The sequence below is a fragment of the Telmatherina bonti genome (assembly GCF_933228915.1).
Source record: "Telmatherina bonti genome assembly, chromosome: 7".
Lineage (NCBI taxonomy): Eukaryota > Metazoa > Chordata > Actinopteri > Atheriniformes > Telmatherinidae > Telmatherina > Telmatherina bonti.
Genome location: NC_136625.1, coordinates 24,333,822 through 24,359,998, shown reverse-complemented (window position 1 = coordinate 24,359,998; position 26,177 = coordinate 24,333,822). Strand labels below are relative to the sequence as shown.

The window sequence follows — 26,177 nt, the reverse complement described above, 5'->3', positions numbered from 1 at the left end:
TTTTCAACCAATGACATTTTACGTTCAGGAACAGAGCAGCTCATTGGATAATTAACCGGAAACATTCGTTTTTTTGTTTCCATGGAAACATTGTATCTCTTGTATTTAAGGAGATCATAATTGTAAATCAAGCGTGTGTGTATACACACACACACACACACACACACACACACACACACACACACACACACACATATATATATATATATATATATATATATATATATATATATATATATATATATATATATATATATATATATCCTAAAGAAGATAAAAGACAAAATCTTACTTATTTACAGAAAATAATTCTGTATAAAACATGTCACATTAGAACTATAAGCTTTTTATTTTGATGTACAAATTGGATGAACAACATTATACATGTCTGAACAAACAGAACATTACAAAATTAATGCAATTACATAAAACTGCCATCTGGGAGAAGTTGGGTGAATATTTTGCACATTCCAGGTGCAACTACTGCAGGCATCCATATGGTGTTCTCTTTTTCTGAGTCTCTTCATTAACCACATGACTTTGTTTGTTCTTCACAAGCTCCACAAAGGATGATCATCATACCAACTTCAATGAGACAAATGCTGTATACCGACAACACAGACTGAAATGAAATGAACCATATTGTATCTCTACTGACAAAAGGTCTGGCAAAGTACAAACTAAAATGACTTGAAGGGCACAGCAGGAAAATACAGTGCTTTTGCATAAGTGAAAAAGAAAACAATAGACACAACATGAGTAGACAGAAATCTTACTGCGACATAGCTGCTTTTTCAAATAAATGCCAAAGAGAGGCATTTTATATTATGTATATATATATATATATATATATATATATATATATATATATATATATATATATATATATATATATATATATATATATATATATATTAGCAAAAAATTGTGAACAGCATTTTAATCATCCAGTACTGAAACAATTCATCAAGCTAAAAGGCAAAGTCCCTTTGCTGGAAACGCTGAAACAGTCTGTTGAGGTCAGGCCCAGATTTAAAATCACAATTTTTTTTTTAAGACACTACAAACATCACATCATAAACACACTTTTTAACAGTATGGTACATTTTGATGCAGGTCATCTTCTACTCACCATGTTATCATTAGCCGAATGAGATTCTTGGACATAATAAGTTCATCTAAAGTTTTCTAACCGTGCAATAACAGCCACATTCAAACACATAATTTGAAAGAGGGACAATATCTCATTTTGTTATAATTTTCTTAAGTAAACTTGTGTTTCAGCACCTTCTGCACAGTTTGCCAAGATGAAAGAGGGTTTTACCCAACATATGGTCTCAGTGGATTCCCCAAATTTGGCAAAGTTCAGTAACTGGCTGCTCTAGCTGTGGCATGCATACTTTGTCATCAGGCAGCTCACTTTAGGTTAATGAAATGAAAGAGCCAAGCAGAAAACATTACACAGTCACACACATACACACAGTCATACACTCGCAAGCAATCCTGGGCACATGCTTCTGGTACCATGGCTGTGAAAAGTGAGCTTTGATAAATTTTTAAAGCACAGTTCACTAAGAGGACACTCATCCTAATGGTGGTAGTCTCTTTTACTGTGTGGACGGTTTCCCAGTATATGATCCACTTCTGAGGCAATACCTGCTGTAATCTTTGGAATTACCTGAAATACAGAAAAACGGAAAGAAAGAGCACACCATCATGTGGTTAACAAACTGTAGAACTTAAAAAAAAAAAAAAAAAGTAACCATATTGTATAATAAAAAATTGAAAATGTACTTGGATGGCTCCCAGGTTTTCTGTTAGTTGGCTTGGATTGGAGGACCCCAGGAGAACTGAGCTCACTCCTTCATTTCTTAAGCACCAGGCTAAAGATGAATGGTAGCAGAAAATTAGTCTTTCATGGATATTGGAATAATAACTAAACTATCAAAACAGAAAAACAAGAATTGCTTAAAAGCATTTCTCGACGTGGAAAATTAAGTCAATATCCACTTTGTTAAGTGTTCTTTACCGATGGCTAGCTGTGGCAAAGTACACTCCAATTTCTCTGCAATTTGAGTCAGTTCTTTTAGTTTGGCTTGCTGCTTTCTCCCATTCTCACTCATTATCTTGTCCCTCAACCACTGGTATGGCTAGAAGACCAATCCAAGAAAGAACATCATGAGTACATTTTACAACTGAACAAAAATCCCTAGAACATGTTGTTTAAATTTTATTTTAGCTTTATATAAACTCAGATATAAAAGCCAAAAGAGATAGCCAAATGAAATGCAACTACTACCTTCATCGCAGCCCTGGAGGATTCTGGGATGCCCTTTTCATACTTTCCTGTGATGATTCCACAGGCCAGTGGGGACCAAGACACTACACCCACACCTGTGAGAGCACAATAAGCAAAAGAAGAAGAACACCTACAATATTTTTGAGGGAAGAAACTTGACTATATAAGCATGAGAAACAGCAATAGTTTCATTTGGAACTATGAGAAATACCTGACTTACCTATTTTATGATAGAGCTCCGGAAGCTGAGTTTCCACTTTCTCCCTCTGGAATAAATGATACTCAGCCTGCTCACACACTGGTGGAATAAGATTAAACTGTCTGGCCACAGAATATGCTTCCTAATTAAATAGAAAAAGAGAATAAAAGGAAAAGTGAAACATGTATATGAGATAAGGAAACAAGTACATATAGACCTTTATATTTAATAACTTTTGTTAATCCCTTCTCAGTGCTGCAAATGTTATTTCTCAGTGGCGATAGCTTCTGCATAGATAAAATGTATTTCATAATAAACTGTTATATCACTGAACTTAATTTCACCGCATTGTTAATACATTTTGTGTGGAAGACAAAAAAGGATTAATTGATGTTCATCAAATGAAAATAAAAGGAATAACTATATGCTTAATTGTAACTGATGTCTCTAAGACTACAATAACAAAAAGCAAATTTGTTTTAGTTTCTTTTCATGATGTTCACAAAAGAAGAAAAACAACACATGACATGATATCAGGATTAACAAATAGAAATAAATGCCAACATATTGGCTGTACCTCACGATCCCTGTCATTAGACAAAAAAAAAGAAAAAGAAAAAAAATCCTTACCATGATCTCCATGGCAGACCACCGGGATGTTCCCCAGTACATAGCCATCCCTTGGTTGATTACATGAGTCATTGCCCTCACTATCTCTGCAAAAACAAAATATTTAGGAGCACGTTGTCAGTAGCTGAGCTACATTACGCCACAATTTCAACTTGAAAAAAACAAATAAAAAATTATATTGAACTTGATTTGCATAATTATAACTTTCTAATAATATTTTAGGGCAATTTTGGATTTTATTTTGAAGATGTGAATATTATTAAAAAGAGAACGTTTTAGAGAAGACTTAAAATTCATGTGTAACCCAATACTATGTGCTGAGGTCACAATGCTTAATGTTGTCAAATGCTGCAGGGTTGAAATGAAAAGACCCAGCCAGCCTTAGCAGAATGTTACTGGTGCGGTGCAATAAATAATAGCAAGTTTAAACTGAAGGAGCAGAAGTCAGCCACAGGGCCTTCAGTGGTTTGTGTATGGCTGCCAGAGGATGTAGAAGGGATATAATGTTTGGTGGAGTAGAGAAAAGTAAAAACTTTTGTAAACTACTTTATAAGAGGAATGCTTCATTAAATTTAATACAAAAAGACAAAAAAAAAACAAAACACAACAACAACAACAACAAAAAACAAGGGCATCTTTACAATTATGAAATGGCACACCAACTTCCCAGCTACCAGAGAAAGAAGAAGGATAAATCATATTAACTTAAATACATTAATGAAACATCTGCCACCTAAGGAAATGTTGTAAAATGTTCAGAAGAAATTGTGAAAATCAAGATAAGAAGATTCGAGACTGCAGCAGCGTGATTAAAAATGAGTGATTCCTTTTCATTAGTATTTCTCTCTTTGGACCAGAATGTAGCTCAGTATCTGTGTGTGGGTGAAGCAGGTGGGAGGGTAGTAAAATAACAGTGCATCTGCTCCAAATGGGAGCGAGGGAAGACATGATTTGGAGGTATGTAAAGACAAAAGAAAAAAAAAAAGAGAAAGTTAACTAAACAACAAAGAGGCAAACAAAGAATTTGCAAATACATGAACAATCCACCTCAGTGCTGAAGGACCACAATTTGATTAATTTCAACATTCACATCTCAGCATAAAGCTGCTCTCCACCAGGCAGACATGAGTCATCAGCTCCAACAACAAAAAGCCACACTGATCCTGGAATTCAGGTGAGATATCAAGCCATCATCATCAACACTAAAGCCATATACACATACAAAAAAAACATCCCAATGGGAGGAGGATGTGGGTGAAGTTGTAGGAAAAATTCACATGTGGTGTGTGAACAACAGTTTAAAAAAAAAAACTGCCTTTGCACATAGTAGCTTAGCGTTCAATTTAAGTGTAAAGATCAGCATGAATTGCACAACCAGCAGGCAATTAGATAATTGAGCAAAGGCTTGCAAAAGAATGAAAAAAAAAAAAAAAGATATATACAAAGAAAGTAAAATCCACCTGCTTGTTTTTTCAAAACTTACTCATTTGCATGCATATAACAGAGATTTACTTGGCTGTTAGCCAGTGTCTGTCTGTCCTTGAGCCATCTCACAGCAGCAGCATGACTAAGAGTCTGGAACATTTGGGCAACTTCTGTCAGCGGGTGCGACTTTGCTCCTTCTGTATGGTGCAGCAGAGAGGGTGTGAGGAAGTTGCCACACACTGACATCCATATTTGTTTGTCCAAGTGTCATGTTGGGTTAGTTATAAAATTACTATATTGTGAGGATCCCTTTGCCTTTCTCTGCCTTTTAATCTAGTCATTCTTATCTATTTTAATATTTATTTGACTGAATAAATTCCATCAAATTCATGTGATTCTGTCAAATACAATCTACACTCTGCAGGTTATGACATACCTACAGTATTAATATAATGAAATGATGTCATGTAGATTCTTTCCCTGGAGACACCTTCACATTGTATTAACTGTAGAGTATTTTATAGATGACACAGTTTGATGACATGTTTGCCTCTGGAATGTCAGCTTGGAGAAAACTTTTAAAGAACGTCATCTGTGTAAACGACAGATTCAACAGTAAAGTTTAGTGCAAGAAATGAGAGGAGACAGTCTAGCAAGTATGGAGGAAGATGTATATTTATGACAAATTGGGCCTCTCCCTACTGTTATGAAATATGAATAAAAAAAAATAAGAACAAGAGAACGTGTATTGAGGGGGGCTGGGAAAGAGGCAGAGAAGGATGAAGCTATGGGAAAGAAGCAGTGATGATAACAAAGTCAGACTCTGCTGCCATGACATCACTTTTATTGTCCTCAAGGGGACATGAGTTGTCTCACATAAAGTCTGAAGTACTTTAAGTCACAAAAACAAACACACAAAAAAAAAATGCAGATGCACATATTAGAGTTTCCTTTTTCATAACACTTGCAGTACTTTAATGCTTGCTTATGCATTTTAATGATGTTGTTAAACCAAAAAAAGTCCTATTTATGCATGTGTTGACATAGTTGTGGACCAATGCACTGTAGAGTCAGATAAATCTTCCTATGGGTCTTTTTGGGTCAAAGGCAGGCTTTGATTGGTCCTAACTATCCAACAGCCAATTCTCTCTGAAATTTTATTGTTATCGCAACTATCAAACATTCTTGCGGACAGTTGGTGCATAATTACATCATAATGATTACTTATTCAACAAGTATAAATAAAGATTTAAAGTTAGCAGCTGCTGACTATTTTTTAATAACAATTGCTGTGAACTTGTTGTCATCACAAACTGAGATCTGAAAGTTTGCTAAAAATGGTATTTTTCACTCCTTCCATTCTGTGTGAATTAAGGGTGTGCAAAGTTTATAAAAATGAACAACTTAAGTATCTAAATTTGAATGACAAATAATTTCTTCTTTCATTCCTGCAGACTCTTAATCAGTTTACAGTCAATCAAACAAGACTTTGAAATCCACTGTGAGTATTTAAGTTATGCTATCTGCAGGGTCAAATTACTAGATGGTTTTGTTGGAGAATACTGTGGGCTTCACCTGCCAGTTACCAGTACCACTGGTGACAGCAAAGCTCCTGGAACGATAAATATGACAGACTGGCCTCCCACAGTCTGCTGGCTCACAAGGGTAGAGGCAAAGGTGGCATCAGGGGAGAGAGGATGGAAAGTATTTTTGGGAGACCAGTGGGACACTATCACTTCAGTCAAATACCACTTGTAGATGGAGATTTGTGTGGAAAGTCAACAAGCAAGCCCAAGTGTCTGTGATTGTCACATCAAGAGAGAAGTAACTGAGGAAGAGTTTGGAAAGAAATAAGTGGTAGCTGTTTGGGAAAGGCTGCAATAAAGTGTTGAAGAAATCGAGCGCACAGCAGGGCTCATATCTAGTGAAACCGGCCCAAAAATACACCAGCCTCTCCCGGAGGGGCCAAATAATCCTGCTTCTGAAGAGCAGGGGGGGGCTGGGAGCGGGTACAGCTCAGAGACCCTGTGGAAGCAGCAATCCCGCTGAGACAGAAGAGAAGTAGAGGAAGAATACTAGACTGAAATAGAGGACAAGAAATGAGGCGAGATTGTCAGATTACCTAATGTGTGTGCGTCTTTGTGTCAGAGGAAATTATTCCCACTTGACCTTAAAGGCACCAGTCTGGCAAAAGAGGTAGTCTTATCAGTATTTCTCACCTTCTTGTGTTACAGAACAACATGTGTTGTCACCCCCAACCCTACACCTGTCCCATGAGGTCTGTCCAGGAATCACTTACCCTCCATGGGAGTATTGCTGTCTGTCCGGCTGGCAAACACCACATCCACATACTCGAGTTGCATCCTCTGGAGGGAGCCTTTTAAACCTGAAGAGAGAGGAAAGATTTTGTGAAAGTTTTGGCAGGAAAAGTCAAGTACAAACGAGGCGAAACGGGTTTGTTCATACAGCACTTCTTGCATTACTAGAATAGAAGAATAAATGTTATCATCCAGTATGATTATCTATTTTTTTAGTATCTATTTTGTTTTACACAATCATATAAGCTATTGGAACAATCTTCTGCAAATATTTTTGCCAAGTTAACAGGAACAGTCCGAACTTAAGAAAGAGATATTCAAAATGTCAGGGTTAAGTAAAAAAACAAACAAAACAAAACAAACAGACAGAAAAAAAAAACCAGGGGGAAATGTTCATTGTTCATTCTGGTATATCAAGCAACCTACAACTTCTTCTTTGTCAAACGCATCACAACATTAAAAGCCTTTTATTGCAAAACTTTTTCTAAACCACCATACACAAAATTTGGCTAAGTTTTGCTAAAAAAAAAATTTTTTTTTGAAGGAGTCATTACTCAAAACTGAGAACATTTTACAATAAAGGCCACATAATTGGCTTTGTTACTCACTAACTAATGAGGAACTAGGGACCAGTTAGTGAAAATATGCTTGGATATCTAATCAGGGACCGATGATCCACTAATGATTACTTAAACTTCACATTCAAGTGAAAGCAGATTGGCTCATGACTATTGAATGATTTTTTTAATAGTCAGTTAGTCATAACATGAGTGGAAACTTAATCAGGGACTATAAAGTCATTAATGACTAAATAGCTAATGATTAATTAATCACTCCTCAGTCACAATATTTTTCCTCTTTTGTGGTGAATGGTCCAGATTAACCATCTGAACAACGCTACCAAACCTATAACAACACCTTTTGACTGTTTACTTAAAGATTCATCCTGATCAAGAGTAGTTCCGCTGCCCTGGAATGAAAGCTCAAAATGGGATCTTAATGAGGAGCAAATCATTAACTAATCATTATCTTACTATCAATAAAGCTTTTAGAGGCCCCTAAAGTAAAGTGAAATTAGCTCATTAGCGGCTATAATATACTTTACATATAGATTCTGTTCTTCAGTCACTTGGCAGATGCTTTTATCAAAAGCAACTTACATGTGAAAGGTAATCAATTAACCATAGCAATAAACCTAACACGCATGTCTTATAAGTGGGAGGAAGCCAGAGTACCCAAATAAAGGCACATGACACCACGCTAACACAAACATTAAGACCCCCAGCAGCAACATTCATGAATAGGCCTAAATCCCGAGCATCGCCACCAAGGGCCTGGAGACTCATGTCTGTGTGGTGCCCCGTGCAGACCCCTTAAAGCCCACAAGGACCCACCACATGGGCCATTGGAGGTGGACCCATGAGGAAATCCAAAACTTAAAAAACCGCAGATCAGGAAGACAAAACAAAAGGACCAGATAAAGGGAAGCAGATCCAAATACCCCCTAATAACTGTGGCTTATCCATATCCATATCCATATCCATATCCATATCCATATACATATCCATATCCATATCCATATCCATATCCATATACATATCCATATCCATATCCATATCCATATCCATATCCATATCCATATCCATATACATATACATATACATATACATATACAATGGCTCTTTCCTGGAGTGTGCACAAAGGTCAGAATGAGGATTTGTAGGTCCTCCCCCAAATCTTCCACATTGTATTTCAAATATGGCAAAAATAAGTGAACAGCATAAAAAATGTAATGCTTTAATATGTCGTTTGTGTATAAAATAAAAATGTTTTGATTCCAGTACTGACCCCTGTGAATAAAAAAAAAACCCAGTTAATTTTTATTTATAAATTTGAATTAAAAAAAAAATTCAAACATTTTGGAAAACTGAGGCAGTAACACAACAGGCCTTTTTGCAGTTATGGGATGATTTTTGCAATTATCATTTCTTTTGGAAATTTACCATCTTAGAAGGACAGATTACAGATGTAAACAACTCCCTTAATAAGTTTACCATTGCAATCACTTGAGAATTTGCTTTTAGATTAATCTAAAACATTGCTGAGTTATTTTTCCTCCACCCCTGTGAGGTACATTGAGTTTAGATTTCTACTTATTAATGTCTCATTTCATTCATCGGTTGATGTAGGAGTAGTGTTTTTGTCTTTCATCTTTGGCCCAATACTCACTAAATAGTTATTGTAGTTGTTAACCACATTATTCATATCACATGTAATATCCAGGGAAAGCAGGGAAAACCCCCCAGTGACCTTCTTGCTATGAGGCCACAGTGCTAACCACCACACCACAATTCATGTTAGAAAGTGGAAATCCATCACAACACAGCTGATTTATGCAGGGCAGTGTCACCGTTTCATGACACATATTAATATCTCAATGGTAGAAATGTGCACTTTTCAAAGTGTAATCATACACTTCTGATTCTGACCCCTGATCACTGGCAGTTGAAAGCAATGTGAAAAAATAATAATCAAGTGGGAGTGTATGTATAAGATGTGAAAACAACGTATAACATGTACAGGAGAGACACTATATAAGTGGAACATTGCAGGGAAACAAAAAGTTATCCACCAGTCCTCCTTATTCCCTTTTAGGTGTTTTGTTGAGCAGCTGTGTGAGCGACATCATCACAACCCATCATGAAGTTCTGCATTGCAGTATGGAAATTAGCCAGGAAACTCGATACTGCATAACGTTTCACCCAAACTGTCACACATTTACACATTTATTTATGAGGTCACATTGTCTTTGCCCACATTCTGACAAGCCAGAACTGTTTTAGCAGCAGGAGGGGCCTAAATATTTTAGGAATGGCAGGATAGTTTTCAATTTATTGGGTTTTAGTATCAAATTCTTTGTTTTAGGGCTAGCAAAAGACAAAAGACATAATTTGTTAAGAGTATGATTTGATGAAATATTTGACCAAGAAGACATTTCAGATTGTTTTAGCAGGGGAAGCAAGAGTGTTTATAATCATGCAAATTACAGTGCTACTTTGTTATTATGTGTCAGTAGTCAAAGCTTTTCTTGGCCTGGTTTGTACCAATAGGCCATGTGGCTAATGTGGAAAAACTCTACTCAAATAATGGGTAAGCTCCGTGTGACTAGTTTAACGGCAACTATTGCTGAGATCTCCAAATCTGGTCCTTAAGGACTGGTGTCCTTTAGGTATTGGATGTTTCCCTGCTGAAACACACCTGATTCAAATTAAATGGATCTCTGCAACTTATCAAGTATTGCACAAGTCTGTTAATTACTCGTTCATTTCAGGACACCAGCCTTCCAGGACTGGATTTGGAGATCCACAGGTAACTGCACAAAATGCAAACTTTGGGATGAAATTGATCTATCAAAATGAAAAGTCCCAGTGCATACTAGTTATTGACAATCATAGAACTATTTGTTTTTATTTATCAACCTTTAAAAAAGATGTGAATCATCAGATTTTGAGCCACAGCCATTTTTAAAGTCTTTTGCACATCAGTCATCACATTTGGATAAAACGGAAAAGTTCAAAGAGTATTTAAAACTACTTTCAGGATATTCGTTCGGAAACTGAGCTCACATTCAGATAACAAAATCTGCTGCATGAGAGGGATATAAGCCTCACACCTGTGAAATCCCTCATCCTTGTTACATAAATAAATGCTATTGCTAGTTGGAGGGAGAATCAGACAATCAAAGCCAAGAGAAGAGAAGGATCAGGAAAAAGATCACATTTCTCTTTTAAACTAGTCAGCCTTCATTCACAAACACACACACACACACAGAAAACCAGATAAGAAATGAAAAGTACACAAGGGAGGCTGTCATGAAGGACAGCACAGTAATAGAGACATGGGAAAGTAAGTGTGAGTGTGTGTGTGGCAGATTAGTGCCAGAGGATTCTTCATCACCCACTAATCCCAGCTGAGAGTTATACGCTCCCTTCCACCGTTAGAACCACTTATACCTTCTTCTGTCATTTGCTCCCCCACAATTCCAGAAACACCCCTTACATGGATCTTAATCTGAGCCTGCACCATTATCACAAGCAGTTTCGGCTGTCTCCTGGATTAGCTGGCGTTACAGGCTGAGAACGGCAAGTCTATTTTTGGAAGCGAGAAGGATGTTGAACAACACAACTACTTGGCTGGAATCTATGCTGAATGATGCATTTAAAAAAAAAAACAAACTACCTTTTGAAAGCATCCTTTATTGCTCAAGTTGTCAGGGAATTTGGGGAAAAGCTGAACGCATTTGAAGGGTATTGGAGAGGTCGACATTTTCTTTCACAGCCACCTTAGGGCTCACATAAGCTCATCTCATGGATCATTAAGTTATGACACCCTATGGTAGCCAATAACTGACAGTGAACTCATCAAACGATTCATTGACAGGCCTCTGGCATGGAGAATAGTGTCAGCAGATGTTTCACTCAGCCAGCGCATTAGGCTGTCATGACAAATGCCACACCAAGAGTGACAGGAACATTACACCTTTCTCTCAGAAATCCTATCATTTACATTCCAGCTGTGTTTAACTAATTGATTGTAAAACTCTTCTGTCCCCTCTGGGTCTCCAACTCTCTGCAACCTTCTGTCTCACAGTCCCCGTCCTTCTTTTGGAACAATTTGTTGGTGAATCCCTTTCCTGTTTGCGGGGGAAAGTTGCAGAGGCTGGCGTGAATGCTAATAATGTGGGAGAGAGCTGAGTCACTGCAGGAGGTGCATTGCGCTGTGGAGTGACCAGTTGTTGGAGAAAAAAGGGGTGAGAAAGTTTTGCTGCAATAAGCTTGACAAAGGCCATTATTTCTTTTAAAGAAGCTAATAGAAGGAAGCAGACAATGCAACTGATACAAGCACTCTCAAGGTGTAGGAGTTTATCACAATCACTTCTTAATGGTACTACAAGCCAACAGACAAGACATATCATATTACCGTTACATTACCATCAAAGAAATGAGAAGAGAAGTTGACATTAACAAAGATGGAGGAAAAGAGATAAGAGTTATAGTGAGATTATAAGATTGCAGAGCTCAGAGCACAAGGGATCCATATGTTACCTTCAATTATGTGTTTTCTGTTAAGGCCTCTTTCTGTCTCTGCCCTGCAATGACATAAAAAAAAAGCATTTCAAGGCTGTCAAGAGTGAAACAAACACATGCATCTGATAAATAGGTTTCATGACCTGAAGCAGACCTGTAAACAGAATCCTGGACAAAATATCACTTGGTAAACACTAAAAGAAGAGCACTCATTCACTGCTGGGTAATGAGCCTGCAGCTGTTGAACAAACCATGCAGGGTACACGAGCAGTGGACAAATTCAACGCTTATTATAACAGCTAATAGTGGGAACAAGTGATTTGTGAAGTGGCTTTCAAGTAAACATAGCTTGTTGGAAAGAAATGACAGAAAACAACTGCACTGCTTTTCACTTATTTTAATATCAGGTTGTTGTGAGGTACATGTTTGATATGTGGAAAAAGCTCCTACCTAAAGCCAGTTGTTGCAATAAGAGTCAGAACTGGAACATAACAGCTTATATTGATTCACGTAGGCACTATCTAATTATAGGAAGATGTTATTTCGGTCATTACCTTAATTTTCTAATTTTGTGTTTCTACTGATGTTTCCCAAGAAATGTACATCCTTTTAACTGTATATTATGTATATGTGTATATATATATATATATATATATATATATATATATATATATATATATATATATATATATATATATATATATATATATATCACCCTCAACTAACAACATTTTTACCTCTACTGATTCATTGAGAGATTGTGAGAGATATCTGGCTGTGTAGTGTTCAGTGTTTTTACTAATCTTGCCTGACAAGTAGCTCAAAGCCTGGAGACTATCCCAGAGTTGTTTTGCTAAAAACTGATGGTTTGTATTAAAATAATACTTGACAGTAGCCTCATCAATGTTTACTCAGTCACTTTAAGATTTTCCTGATCTCTGCATATTAATCTCATTCAACTTAGTTTACTTAATTTCTTTTTGCTGCTGCCTGCTCTTCATCTTGCTTTTCTCACCCTGTCTCCTTCCCTTTGCTGGAGCTCCAGCACTATCTTAATTTTAATCTATTGCAAACAAAACCATTCTGTATCTCCATCTCATATTATCGGATCTAAATTTTTGTGCCAAAAGGAAATTGTTTTCTGGTAAAGAGGGAAAGACCTATGAAATATCCACACTATGCTGGAGTGACTAGATGTTTGACAAGTCTTTCAATCAATCTCTCAGCTCACTGAACTGGGGGTTAAGTAGTTGTTCTCTTAATTAATCTGGGCTGGAAAGAGAAAGGAAATATCTTGATGGTAGTATAAGAAGAATGAACCTCAAATAAATTTAAAAAATCCGCTCTTGGGCTGTAGTGTACTGTGCTATATTAGAGTGAAAGAAAACTAGAAGTAGTACTGGTGGATGCTCTACTTCCCTTAGTGAAGGCCTGAAGACTTTGAGAGCAAAAGGGATAGAAGTGACTAATGTAGACTGAACAGAGAGTACTTCAACCATGACAGTAGAAGCAGATATGACATTTGGCCAGAAGGCTGAGGATTGGTTGACAGCAAAGAAAAGAGAGTAAAACCATGGCTATGCTTACATTTTTTCTTTCATTTTGTGTTCTTGTTTTTTTTTAGTGTGTCCTCGCGACCTGTGTGCCTGTGGTTTTTCCAAAATGTATGTCTAATCCTATGTCACGCTCCCTGCAGCTGGAGGCAAAAGTTTTATCTCTAGCCAGTTGTTGGCCACATATCTTGAACATTTGAGGTGGAAAATCCACGTGCTGGACACACATAAAACCATACATGAGCACACATACTTACTTTCCTCCCCAGTAAAGCTTTGTGGTGATCACTAGGCTGGATCTCCTGGGGGAGAGTAGGACACACACAGACACATCAAAAAGGACAAAAAAAAAAAAAGAAGAAAAACTTAAAGTTGCTCTCAAAAGACATCTGTGAATAAACATTTCTGCATGTGACTGGGTGAGCTGATTGAGGAATCAAATTAGTACATAATAGGGAGTGTGTCCTTCAGTAATCCTCCATCCTGCAGTGAGAGGTGGCAGACAGGCTCTTTTCCCCAAACACAAGATTATCAAGTATGCGGGAGTCTTTTCTCTGAACTTTAACAAGATAGCTCCCTCACATCAAATCTTGCATGCTTGAATGATCAATAATTCAGACATTCAGAATTAGTGTAATGACAAGCAGAGTATTGGCCAAAGCATCTGAGAAGTGTGACACACCAATGCTCATATGTGCAGTGGGGGAGCATGCAGTCTGGGTAGTGTAAAAGTTGGGTACAAATTCTATAGAACTGAGGTTTTGTGTGTGACAGAACACATGCTTTACAGAGTCCGTTTTACTTAACATGCAGGCTTTTCTGGATAATGAATAGATTTCTCATATCAGTAAATCTGTGCTTATTTTCACCCTAACAATAGTAGGCCTACACCACCAATCATTTCATCTTGCAGAATGCTTGAAAACAGAAACACAGAAAAACATATCAAAGTGAGCACCTTCTTTAGGTAAAGGCACAATTTTAATTTATATTTATTTTTTTCAAAGGTAGCATCAAGACAGTCTAAATAGGCAGTTGAAGGGACAATTATGAAAACATATTAAAGAACACATTTAAGTTCATTTGGCCATGACAGCAGTCTTTTTCTATGAACAATAGTGCCACCTAATAAGTTCATGATAAAGGACCTTATTCACATGGTGGTTGTTTGACTTTCTTTAGCAACCTTAGCACATTGGATATGTTGTCATTGTTTTTCCTCCTAAAATTTACATGTAATTTTGTCAAATCCTATAGAAGGAATATCAAACTCCAGTCCTTGCTTTATTACAGCAAACTTAAGTTAGTGGATAATAGTGCATATTATTTTTTAAATCTGTTTTAGTTTTTTCCTATTAAGAATTTAGTTGATTTACATGTTATCAGATGTAAAAAAAAAAACTATTTAGAAAAAGCTAAACTTATCCCTATACCTTTTCCCATCCATGATAATTGCCATATTGTTTGGGAAAAAAACCCTTGAACCCACCTGCCTAATAGGTTTCCTTCAATTTACCTAAAAAGAGACTATCTGTTGTCATCACTAGGACATCAACACTTTTTGTTTAGTCAAAGTGACATATAATGGTGAAATGTAATGCAATGTGCAGTTGCTTTCTTGCCATACAATGTTTCATAATAAACATTGTCTTCTGAACAACTCACAAACCTCGTGAACAAGATGTATAAGTTACAGTATGTTGCCTCATCAACATCATTTTACTTGGTTTCACCCTGACATTTATGAGTTATGTAAGAGACTTTTTTTTCTTTTTAGATTGTCTAACTCTCAGCAAATGCTAACAGAACTGGTTAGGTTGTAGAACAAAAACTAGTTGATAAGAAAAATGAAAATGTTGTCCTTTGGCTTGAGATGTACAATGTATTCTCAGGCTTTTGTCTTCTTGAGATTCTTACATTTATCTGTGGGTTGTAGATGAATTTATGATTAAATGGGACCCATCTTGCCCACCATGTTCTGAAGGATTTCACTTCGGTATTTTGAAGGTCAGTTTAATGTCTTGGGCTCTTAGTATGTTTTATGTTTATTTATTTATTCACAGAGGTAGGCACATTGTCTTTCTGGTGGAGGTTGCTGCCTCAGAGATGTGCCACACTGCGTGTGCTCAGGTGGGTGGTGGTACATATTCATGTAAGAGCTTTCCCAACAAAATACTGAATTCTAACAAAACTATCAGAGTTCTTCATTTAATCTGGCAATTATTTTAATAGTGTAGCTGTAATTAAGCACCTTGCTTAATTTTACACAATATGCTAAAGATTCTACATCCAGCTGTTTTAGATAAAGCTGATAAAGCTGCTTGCACAATCGTAGCATCGATTTCCTAAAGTCTCTTTCTGTTTCAGCCAGTCCGACCTTACGTATAGAGAAGTTCATAAAAGAAGGATGAGTGGAAAAACCTCATCCTCCTCCAACATGTTTCTAACCAACAGAAACACCATCAGTGTTTGACCTCGCTAATACTTTTGTGACAGAATGGGAGCAAACCCCTGCTACCAGGCCCCAACATCTTGTAGAAAACTATCCCAGAGGAGTAGCTGCTCTCATAGTAATACATTAAAGCCCATAGAATTGGAATTAGATGTTCATAATTTAAAAAAAAAAAATCCAAATGTACCATTTTATTGCACACACACACACACACACACACTAAAACATGTCAGAACATCAATCTGAATTAATTTCTATAAGACTGCGCTTTACCTCCAGCACTTTTTCTTGATGATGTTTCCCAGGATTATCTCTGCTCTGCAAGAAAATAAATAAATATATGAATAAAAATGAAAACACAATATGTAAGAGATTAGATCTCAGACTGCTGTGCTTGACCATTATCTGCCACACATTTACAGCATGAATGCCTGATTAAAAAACCAGATGGAGAATGAGATAAATGACTCAGATTGTACACCTGAATTTCATTAGCAACCTTGAAATTAATGTTCATCTCTTTACAACTGTAACATCCAACATTGTTTAGCCAGACAATGTCCAGAAAGGAGCCTTGATTGAGCTGTGGGCATAAAACGGGACCTCCAGCGACAGAAGTTTATGTAAATCATTTAGAGACACTGATATTTCCCTTTTTTTTTTGGCTTGTCAGGATGCATTTGGGGCTACACCTTGCTATAACCTTGTTTCTTATGGGGAGGGGGCACAGCTAGAAGAGCAGAGAAAGGCTATGTCAGTGATGAAAAATGGGAAGTATCACTTACTTCCCCCCAGAGTAGACCTCGGCTGTGTCAAACAGGTTGACTCCGCTCTCATAGGCGATTGTCATCAGTTGCTCTGCCACCTGACATAGATGAGAAAAATTTCCAAAGTGTGATAAGCTCCAATGTACTCAAGTTACACATCAGAAAGGAAATTAATTCCAAAATGAAGGTAGAGAAGTGAAAATAGGTATGATGCTGAAATACTATCACTGGGAATACTACATGCTGTTTTTTTGTTTTTGGTTTTTTTTTTGTTAGTTGTTTACTGCACAATATGTTTCCTAAACTTTTTTGACCTAGTTCTTGTGCCTTCACTCCATTTAGAAAGGGGAATGCCAGACTGGAAGGCCAGTTGTGCGATGAAATCCTTCTTCTGTAGTCTGTTTTGGGAATTTTTTTCTTTTATGTTGTGTCTCTGCTTTATATTGTCCCAGTGGTCATCACTCAATGATAACTTGCCGCCATTCACCCCACCCACCAAGGCCAGATCATTGTGCTGGAAAAGGTCCTCTGCCAAATAGCTTGTGACAGTGAGATATGAGATCTGATCACTTGGCCTTGGTGGAGGATGTAATCCCCTGGTGTAATTTTAGGAAGTTGATATCAGAATGACCGCTCTGGTCTACTATACTACACTATACTATACTATCGCTTCCATAGGCTGTAAATTGGCCAACAACCCTTGTTGTATTTTGCTCACAAAATAATGAGATCCAACATTTGCTTTTGTGCAATGACAGCTGAATAAATTTGACTTGAAGTCTTACCTCATCAGAGATCTGACCTCCAAATGTTACCCATGTTCCTGAAAAAAAAAAGTTAAAAGTTAAAGCTTTGGCACAAACAGGCAACATCCAAGACCTTTTGCATGGAAAGCAGATCATTTTTATGTGCATTAATGTCTACTTTTTGGCGTGAACATATGATAAAATGACCCCAGAGCCTTCACAATCAAACACCAAATGAATGCTGATGGAATGAAAAAATCTGGCTTGATGCCATATGATGTCCTTGTATTTTATCTCACATGTCCAAAAAATTGAATTTAACATGATGTGATTGAATATATCAAATGCTTGACAGACAAGGGAGCCCTCTTTTTCCTGCCTTGAGTCTTTTCACAGGGTATGCACGTTTAGCATTCTTGTGTGTTAGAGCAGGGCGGCCCAACTTTTAGGAAGTTGGTGCCCAATTTTTCCAGCACAAAATGGCCCATTCAATAATAACACATATTTGGGTTTGATTAATCTCAAGCTTGGTTTAATTTATATTCAGTAACTAAACCAAATCCACTTACAATGCCACAAGGTGGAAGCTTAAATGAATTTCATAGTACAATTAGATAATCACAAGAGCATTTATTCATAATGTGTATGTGAAGCTTCAAAAGTCACTGAAAATGCTACCGATTCATGGAATAAAAATCAGGCATCTAAAAGGACTTATTTAAAAGCTTATGTCTGGCTTTTAATCTGGCTATTAACACAAAGCTACAAATTATTAATCAGATTTCACTACAGAAAAAAGAGAAAGAAAAAATGGAACAACTTAAAAAACTTTTGATAAAAGGAAAATTTGATCAATAAAGTCATGCAGTAATAAACTAAACCCTTTTTCTTTTTAATTCTCTTGATGTTCCCACAAGCAGTGGGTGTTGGGTTTTGGATGGCACTTTGACATGGAAAGTCTCACTGCTTCTGTGCTGGAGAGCATGAGTCCACTCTTGGCTCTGCCTTACCTTCATTTACGAAACTGTACTTCATTATTGCATTTTAGTTGCAAGATTTTTTTGTCTTAGCCTTTTGGGGGAGTTTGGGGTCACTTTAATCTTATGCTTTTGTTTAACAATTAGTTACATGAATGGTTTAAAACTTATTCTGTTAAAAAATGGGCTTTATAATTCATTTTGATTAATCACACTTAAATTACATAATATTTGCCACAAAAGCAATGAATGAGAAATTTTAATGGATTTTAGTGGATGACTAAATGAAATAACAGAAATGAAAATTAATATTGTAAACTCAAGTTCTGGAAAATTGCAAACAGTAGAAAAATAAATAGATCATATTGTTTGCAAAAAGTGAAAAGACGTAAAGCTAAATTGTCATTTTAAGCATTTGAAATAAAACAAATCGTCTCTCTTTTAATTATGAGTATAAAACATCTTAATGTACTTTCAACTTCTTAAATATTTTAGATATTTATAGGATGAGTGGAAGGTCTGCTGTGGCACCCATGACTCTTTGGGAAGAAATAAACCATACAATTCTTGCACATAAGTTTAAAAAAGTTACTCAAAACATCTAAAAAGCTCACTAGACTTATTGCTAGTTGCTTTTTTTTCCCTTCTTTTTTTTAAAACCAAGTTAAGAGATCTGAAAACTTGCCTAATATAGGAAAAACACTGTTAGTTGAACTGTGAGGTGCGTTTCTGAGTAATCAGAGTATCAGTAAATTGTGCCCTGAAAAATGCTCCACATTGTCTGAAGTCATTCCCTTGTTTAGAAACAAGTGAATGAAAATTTGTGTAATTTTCCTGTAATCAGTGGAAAAGTCTTTGCAATCACAGCAATCAGTGCTGAAGAACTGTTTTACTTCTCCATAGGATTTTGGACGACCTTTTTTAGTTATTTGCAATGATTCAGATGTGCATTTCAGATCGTTGTTTCACTAGAGAACACCACAGCTGGAGTACAGGACGCACAACATTGTCCTTTCACTTTTTCTGCAAAGCTTTTTATATTTTACTTTAGAATCCTAATCTGTGCATCTTTTACAAGAATCATAGAAAATCCAAAGCCACTCAGTGAATCCAACATTTTCTGATTCCCATTTCTCAAAGACAGGCATATAAAAGAAGAATCCCAACCTCAAGCTCATCAGAGGTAATGGGTTTAAATAAACATACAGGAGAAAAAAGCTCTTAAGCATGTTTTCTTTGACCATAGCTTTGCAACAAAATACAAAAAGACAATTAATAACTTTAATATTAACCAAATTTCATAGAAATTATAGCTTCTGATTTAAATGTTACAGACATGCACTAAAAGACAAGCCACCTCCACTTAGAAATGTGTCACACAGTCCTCTTCTGTTCCCCAATGATATCGCACAGTGATGACTGTTTGGGGTGATTTATTCGTGTCCCTGGCAATCCACCAACATGCAGCAATATATACAGTGAAAAATATGTACAATATTTACAATGTGTACATTTCATACACTGTATGCTCGCCAGCTCAATCACACTCCAATTCTCTCTGTTACGCTCTCAATACTCCATAACTCTTACCAACTCTCCACTACTCCACCCCTTTCTACGCTGAATGAGTGTCTTAAGAAGGTGAAGCCCCACCCCAACAGGAACTTCCCCAGTTACCAACTTTTAACTGGAATTCCTCAGTTCCCCATGATTCCCCACAACAATTACACATAATCAAATGCTCCATACAATACACACATTTGAACACCCTTATTGTAAACAAGTCACTGCTGCACTTTAAACCATTTAAACCTAGTAAATCCCTTGATACCGTTATCCATTCATCCCCAGAGGACATGGCAGACACCAAGGTAAGAGTCCCTCCCGTAATCTGTTACCAGTGCAACCACTAGGTGTGCACCCCTAAATAGTTATGTTGCTAACAGGTGTAATGTCCAGAATGTGAGGCTACGTGGGACTGCAGGTGTAGTGCTGGGGATAAAACCGTCTGTAACAGCAGTCAGGTAGGTGGATGTGGGCGTCTTTGACAAGGTGGCCTTGTCACTTGAACATGTCACTGTGATTCAAAAGGAAAACAGACAAATTACACTGAGTTTGGACTGAATGTACTCTGTTCAATGAAAGTAAATGAGGCATTATCAAAATATGGTAAAAGTGGCTTTTACAGAATAAGTGGATCTTTCAATATCATTGGAATGATTTGGGAAGAAAATTGTATTGAAATCACCCAAATATGCAAAGCTGGAAAAACAACAGCTGTGAAGTACACTGTCCAGAGAAAGAAAAAAACACATGCAAGGACTGACAGAAGTTGCTATTGCACATACATACAGTTGCTCTGTTTTCTCTCTCAAAAGTAAAGGTTTTTTTGTTATCAAAATAATTACATCTTCCTCTCAAGCCTCGGCTACTTCAACCTGTCACATGAATATCTTCAACCATCTCCTTTAAATCATAAATAATGTAAAAAGCTGGTGTGAAATCAGGGGCCAACTGTGCAGCAGTATAGCAGCAGATTGGTGTAGGCGCAGTCTGATTTTCCTCAGCTGCCAATCACCAAAACAAAATCTGCCCAATTTTAAAAGATTGACCAAAAAGTGAAACAGGTCATGAAAAACTGGCTAAATGGGTAAAATGACTTTTCTATGCTCTTCTCTGCAGAGGGTAGGCGTTAGGAAGGATTAATGTAATGCCAAATTAAACCAATGATTGTTTGCTGTGTTTACAGCTCTTCGTAAGGCTAGTTGAGTTCCAGGTTATTTGCATTTTAATCTTTTTTTCCTCATTTCCATGTCAAAATTTTCAAAGCTTCGTTTCACAAATACAGATGAACAAAACATCCCTTGGCTAACCTCTCTTTCTCCATTCTTTGCTTCTAGTTGTAAACTGTCTGATGCGGATAATGCTACTTAATGTGAACAGTATTGAAGGGATGCAATCAACACTTATGTGTCAAGATTCGGAATTAGCTCTCAGTCATGTGAGAGGCCTTTGCTTCTCCACATCTGAGTGAAAACATGCATCTACAAATAAAAAGGCTGCAATGATCAAGTGCATTTACAAGAGAAGCAGTTTCAATTTTCAATAAGAACAAAGTGGTGATGCATTTCATTCATTACCTTTCATTAAAAGTGTAACTGGTGTAGAAGCACTGGAATATGTACTTAGCATATTTTGCTATTTTGATCTATCCCACGTTTTTTTTTTTTTAACTGGGGTGCATAAAGAAAATCAGTGCCTTGTGTGGGGCTTTGTCCTCAGCTGACTTAAACCAATAAGTTTAAAGTGTGATATCCCATCAAATTTAGGTTTTTACGCAGCGAACTAGCCTAGCCTAGGTTAGCCGGTCAGATCTGGCAGGCCCAAATGTGTTGTGAGGGTCTGCTGGGAATGTCTGGCAGAGTCTGGCCAGAGCGCGCTTCAACTCCCACCTTCAGCAGAGCTTCAACCATGTCTCGAGTAAGGCGGGGGACATTGAGTCCGAGTGGGCTGAGTTCCATGCCTCTATTGTTGAGGTGACCAGCCGGAGCTGTGGCTGTAAGGTCGTTGGTGTCTGTCATGGCGGTAATCCCAGAACTTGTTGGTGGACATTAGCAGTAAGGGATGCCGCCAAGCTGAAGAAGGAGTCTTATCGGGCCTTCTTGGCCAGTGGAACTCAGGAGGCAGCTGATAGGTACCAACAGGCTATGCAATTTCAGAATTCGCCAAGCAAAAACTCGATTGTGGGAGGAGTTCGGCGAGGCCATGGAGAAAGACTTCCAGACGGCTTCGAGGAGATTCTGGTCCACCACTCGGCGGCTCAGGAGAGGGAAGCAGTGCTCCAGCAATACTGTCTACAGTGGAGATAGGGAGCTGCTGAAGCTCAAGTCGGGACATTGTGGGTCGGTGGAAGAAATACTTTGAAGACCTCCTCAATCCTACCAACACGTCTTCTGATGAGGAAGCAGAGCTGGGGGACTCAGGGGTGGACTCTCCTAATTCTCGGGCTGAGGTCAGATCCGCCTGGAGATCCTTAAGGCTCTGGATGCTGTGGGGCTGTCCTGGCTGACACGCCGCTGCAGCATTGTGTGGACATTGGGGACAGTGCCTCTGGACTGGCAGACTGGGGTGGTGGTACCCCTTTTTAAGAAGGGGGACTGGAGGGTGTGTTCCAATTACGGGGGAATCACACTCCTCAGCCTCCCTGGTAAGGTCTGTTCAGGGGTCCTGGAGAGGAGGGTTAGTCGGATAGTCGAATCTTAGATTGAGGAGGAGCAGTGTGGTTTTCATCCTGGTAACAGTGGACCAGCTCTATACCTTTTTTGGGGTCCTGGAGGGGGTATGGGGGTTTGCCCAACCAGTCTACATGTGCTTTGTGGGCCTGGAAAAGGCATTCGACCTTGTCCCCCGGGGGCTCCTGTAGGGGGTACTCCAGGAATATGGGGTACCGGACCCCCTTGTATGAGTTGTTTGGTTCCTGTACGACAGGTGTCAGAGCTTGGTCCACATTGCCGGTAGTAAGTCGGATTCGTTTCCACTGAGGGTTGGACTCTGCCAAGGCTGCCCTTTATCACAGATTCTGTTCATAACTTTTATGAACAGAATTTCTAGGCGCAGCCGAGGGGTTGAGGGGACCCGGCTTGGTGGCCTCAGAACTGGGTCTCTGCTTTTCGCGGATGACATGGTCCTGTTGGCTTCATCTGATCTCCAGCTCTCACTTAAGCGATTCGCAGCCGCGTGTGAAGCAACTGGGATGAGAATCAGCACCTCCAAATCTGAGACCATGGTGCTCAGCCAAAATAGAGTGGATTGCCCTCTCCGGGTCGGGAGTGAGGTCCTGCCTCAAGTGGAGGAGTTTAAATCAGTACGGTGTCTGCAGTAATGCGGACTCTGCACCAGTCTGCCAGAAGGCGAAGCTCTCGATCTACCAGTCAATCTGCGTTCATATGCTTACCTATGGTCATGAGCTGTGGGTCAAGACCGAAAGAACGAGATTTCGTATACAGGTGGCTGAAATGAGTTTCCTCCACAGGGTGGCCAGGCTTTCCCTTAGAGATAGGGTGAGGAGCTTGGTCATCCGGGAGTGGCTCAAAGTAGAGCTGCTGCTCCTCTGCATCGAAAGGAACCAGGTGGCTCGGGCATCTGGTCAGGATGCCTCCTGGACACCTCCTGGTGAGGTGTTCCAAGCACGTCCCTCTGGGGGGAGACCATGGGGAAAACCCAGGACAAGCTAAAGGGATTGCATCTGGCCTGGGAACGCCTTCGGATCCCCCCCCGCAGAGTTTGAAAGTGTGGCTGGGGAGAGGGAAGTCTGGGCTTCCCTGCTTAGGCTGCTGCCCCGACGACCCGACCCCGTACAAGCAGCAGAAGATGGATGGATGGATGGATGGATGGATGGATGGATGGAACTAGCCTATCCCAGCACTCTACATAGCTTACCAGTTCATCTCAAGAGAATCAAGACAATGCAAACTCACATTTAACATACACACTTTTGGACTGTGGAAGCAAGACAGAATTCACAAAGAAGATGCAAACTTCACATAATAAAACCAAGAACTTTCTTTGTGAAGCAACAGTGGCACAGTGGTTTATGTTATCACTATGTTATCACTTTAAAAGAGATAACAGTAGAATTTTGAAGCACATTTATTAGAGAGCAAAAGAAGACAAGAAAAATAAAGAATTCACACAGATTTTAGTGCCAAGGAAACATATTTGTACGTCGCAGTAAAATTATGCTTTAGACTTTTCAGAAAAATGATACAAGGAATTAATGTTTAGCTCAAGGGCACTATGGCATAATGGAGGCTTGCCAGTTACAAGGCTTGAGAGTAATCCCTTTCAGCTGCTGAATGTTTGCTCTCCTCAGTATTCTGCTGCTACTCAGTGTGCTGTACCTAAATCTTAAATACAGAAAAAAAAAATCACAATGGAAGTGATTAACTGTGTTCATTCTTAGAGTTTGCTCTGTGTTTTCTGGGCCAGGAAAATTCTGCATCATTTGTTTTTTTTCTGGTAAGACTACTCTTTCTTTAGAGGGACAACCCCTTGCAGCAGTTTTGCACACAAACACACATGTTAAAGTATATAAAAGAACACAAGTTTTGCTGAATGAATAAAAAAGAATGAGAGTATTTCCCCTGCAGTGTTCATGGAATATGTGCAATAACCCAGCAATTTGTTTTTCTGAAGCTGCCGCTACCGCTGATTAAATATTAACAAGGAAATTAGTAAACCTCTGCAAACAGCTATCTGCTGTCTCTTGTGACTTTCCAAATAAATGAATGTTTATTGAGTTTTAAAATGATGTGAAAATGAGAATGAGAATGAAAAGGCTCCCAATTTTCTGTGCACATACATAAATGACTAAAACTGAGCTGCACTTGGATGTTTATGAAACTATTAAATATTAGGTAACACAAATGTGTACTCACCAAGCCCCAGACAAGACACACGCAACCCAGATTTCCCCAGGTTCCTATGAAAAAACAGAAAAGCTTGCTTTAGAAAAAATGAGACTATTAGAGCTGCAGATGTCATCGGTCAAATGTCACTGCAACAACATTGCTTTTGCATCATACTGTGGGCGGTCAGTAAATCATTACTCAAGAGGGTGAAATAAGAAAACTTTTTTGGAGTGTTAAAAAGACAAGAAAATCCAGGGCTCAGATTTCTTCTCACTGAAGAGATTCACCGACTCTAAGAGTCACCTTTATCAACAACAATCATGAATCATAACAGAAGAAATGCATTTCTATTACGTAGACTTCTCTGAAACAATACACAAGCCCTCTAAGGACCTTAGTTATTTTTATATAATTCACTAATACCTTGGAAAAAAAGACAGTGTTTGCTCTGTTGCATCAGGATATTTGGTGCACTACTTTTTGACAGATGTTGCCCTTTGCCTCTCCCATCATTCCTCACTTGATTGCCTCTTATCCTTTCAGCATTTGACATTCTCCTACAACAGGGAGTACTTCAGTCCTCAGGCCTTTTGCTGTTATTGTATTTGTGAAGGAAAACAAAAAAAAAAAAAAAGAAAAGAAAGAGCAGATAATTTTGCTTATGTCCAAGCACTGATGTTGCATCATTTCAGCATTTCCTCTCATTCTCTGTTGCATCCCTCTCTCTAGTCACCATGTTGCTGTGCATATGATCTCATCACATTTCCCTGATGAAGGCTCATTTTCATCCAGCAGATTTAAAACAATATAATATGGCACGATTCTCGTTAAAAACATGGAAAACTAACTCAGACTCAGTCAAATTTATGAGCTTATTGCTTTTCAAGTCACTCATGGTGCGAGAGTAATTGCTTAACATGGACAATGACTCCAAGAATGGTTTTTTCTCTCTCTCCAGCTGCTATAGCCGTCTCCCACAGTCTCCCACAGTCTCTCACAGGCTCTCACAGTCTCACACAGTCTCACACAGCTTGATCGATGGGGACTGTAGGTGAAAGAAAACTACTACAAGGAGATTCATGACCCTGAAAGGGCAGCCACAGACATGTGATAGTAGAAACACTTCTCTTCCATTGGTGTACACACACATGCAGAACCACAAGTGAAACATTTTATTTTGAGAGCTGCATGTGGGTAAAAACAACCGCCTGTTATGGTCTGGGGATTGTGCCTTCTGCTTGGTTTTGCAGGCATTGACTCATTGCAACAAATGAGACTGTAAAAAAATGCCAGTAGTTGTTTTTTGTGCCTGAA

General features: G+C 38.3%; 1 protein-coding gene across 1 annotated transcript in view; it reads right to left on the bottom strand.

The window, feature by feature from the left end:
* Positions 1 to 939: 939 nt before the first annotated feature.
* kcnab1b (potassium voltage-gated channel subfamily A regulatory beta subunit 1b) overlaps positions 940 to 26,177 on the bottom strand; it is a gene marked incomplete at its 5' end in the record, with an annotated part of 37,738 nt that continues 12,500 nt past the window's right edge. The window contains 13 exons of the mRNA XM_079243177.1: positions 940 to 1,678; positions 1,795 to 1,883; positions 2,030 to 2,150; positions 2,300 to 2,394; positions 2,520 to 2,640; positions 3,129 to 3,214; positions 6,853 to 6,939; positions 11,977 to 12,020; positions 13,769 to 13,813; positions 16,237 to 16,281; positions 16,749 to 16,828; positions 17,516 to 17,553; positions 24,891 to 24,934. Coding sequence (XP_079099303.1) covers positions 1,589 to 1,678; positions 1,795 to 1,883; positions 2,030 to 2,150; positions 2,300 to 2,394; positions 2,520 to 2,640; positions 3,129 to 3,214; positions 6,853 to 6,939; positions 11,977 to 12,020; positions 13,769 to 13,813; positions 16,237 to 16,281; positions 16,749 to 16,828; positions 17,516 to 17,553; positions 24,891 to 24,934 — 985 coding nt within the window. The 3' untranslated portion in view covers positions 940 to 1,588. The remainder of the gene's footprint in view (positions 1,679 to 1,794; positions 1,884 to 2,029; positions 2,151 to 2,299; positions 2,395 to 2,519; positions 2,641 to 3,128; positions 3,215 to 6,852; positions 6,940 to 11,976; positions 12,021 to 13,768; positions 13,814 to 16,236; positions 16,282 to 16,748; positions 16,829 to 17,515; positions 17,554 to 24,890; positions 24,935 to 26,177) is intronic.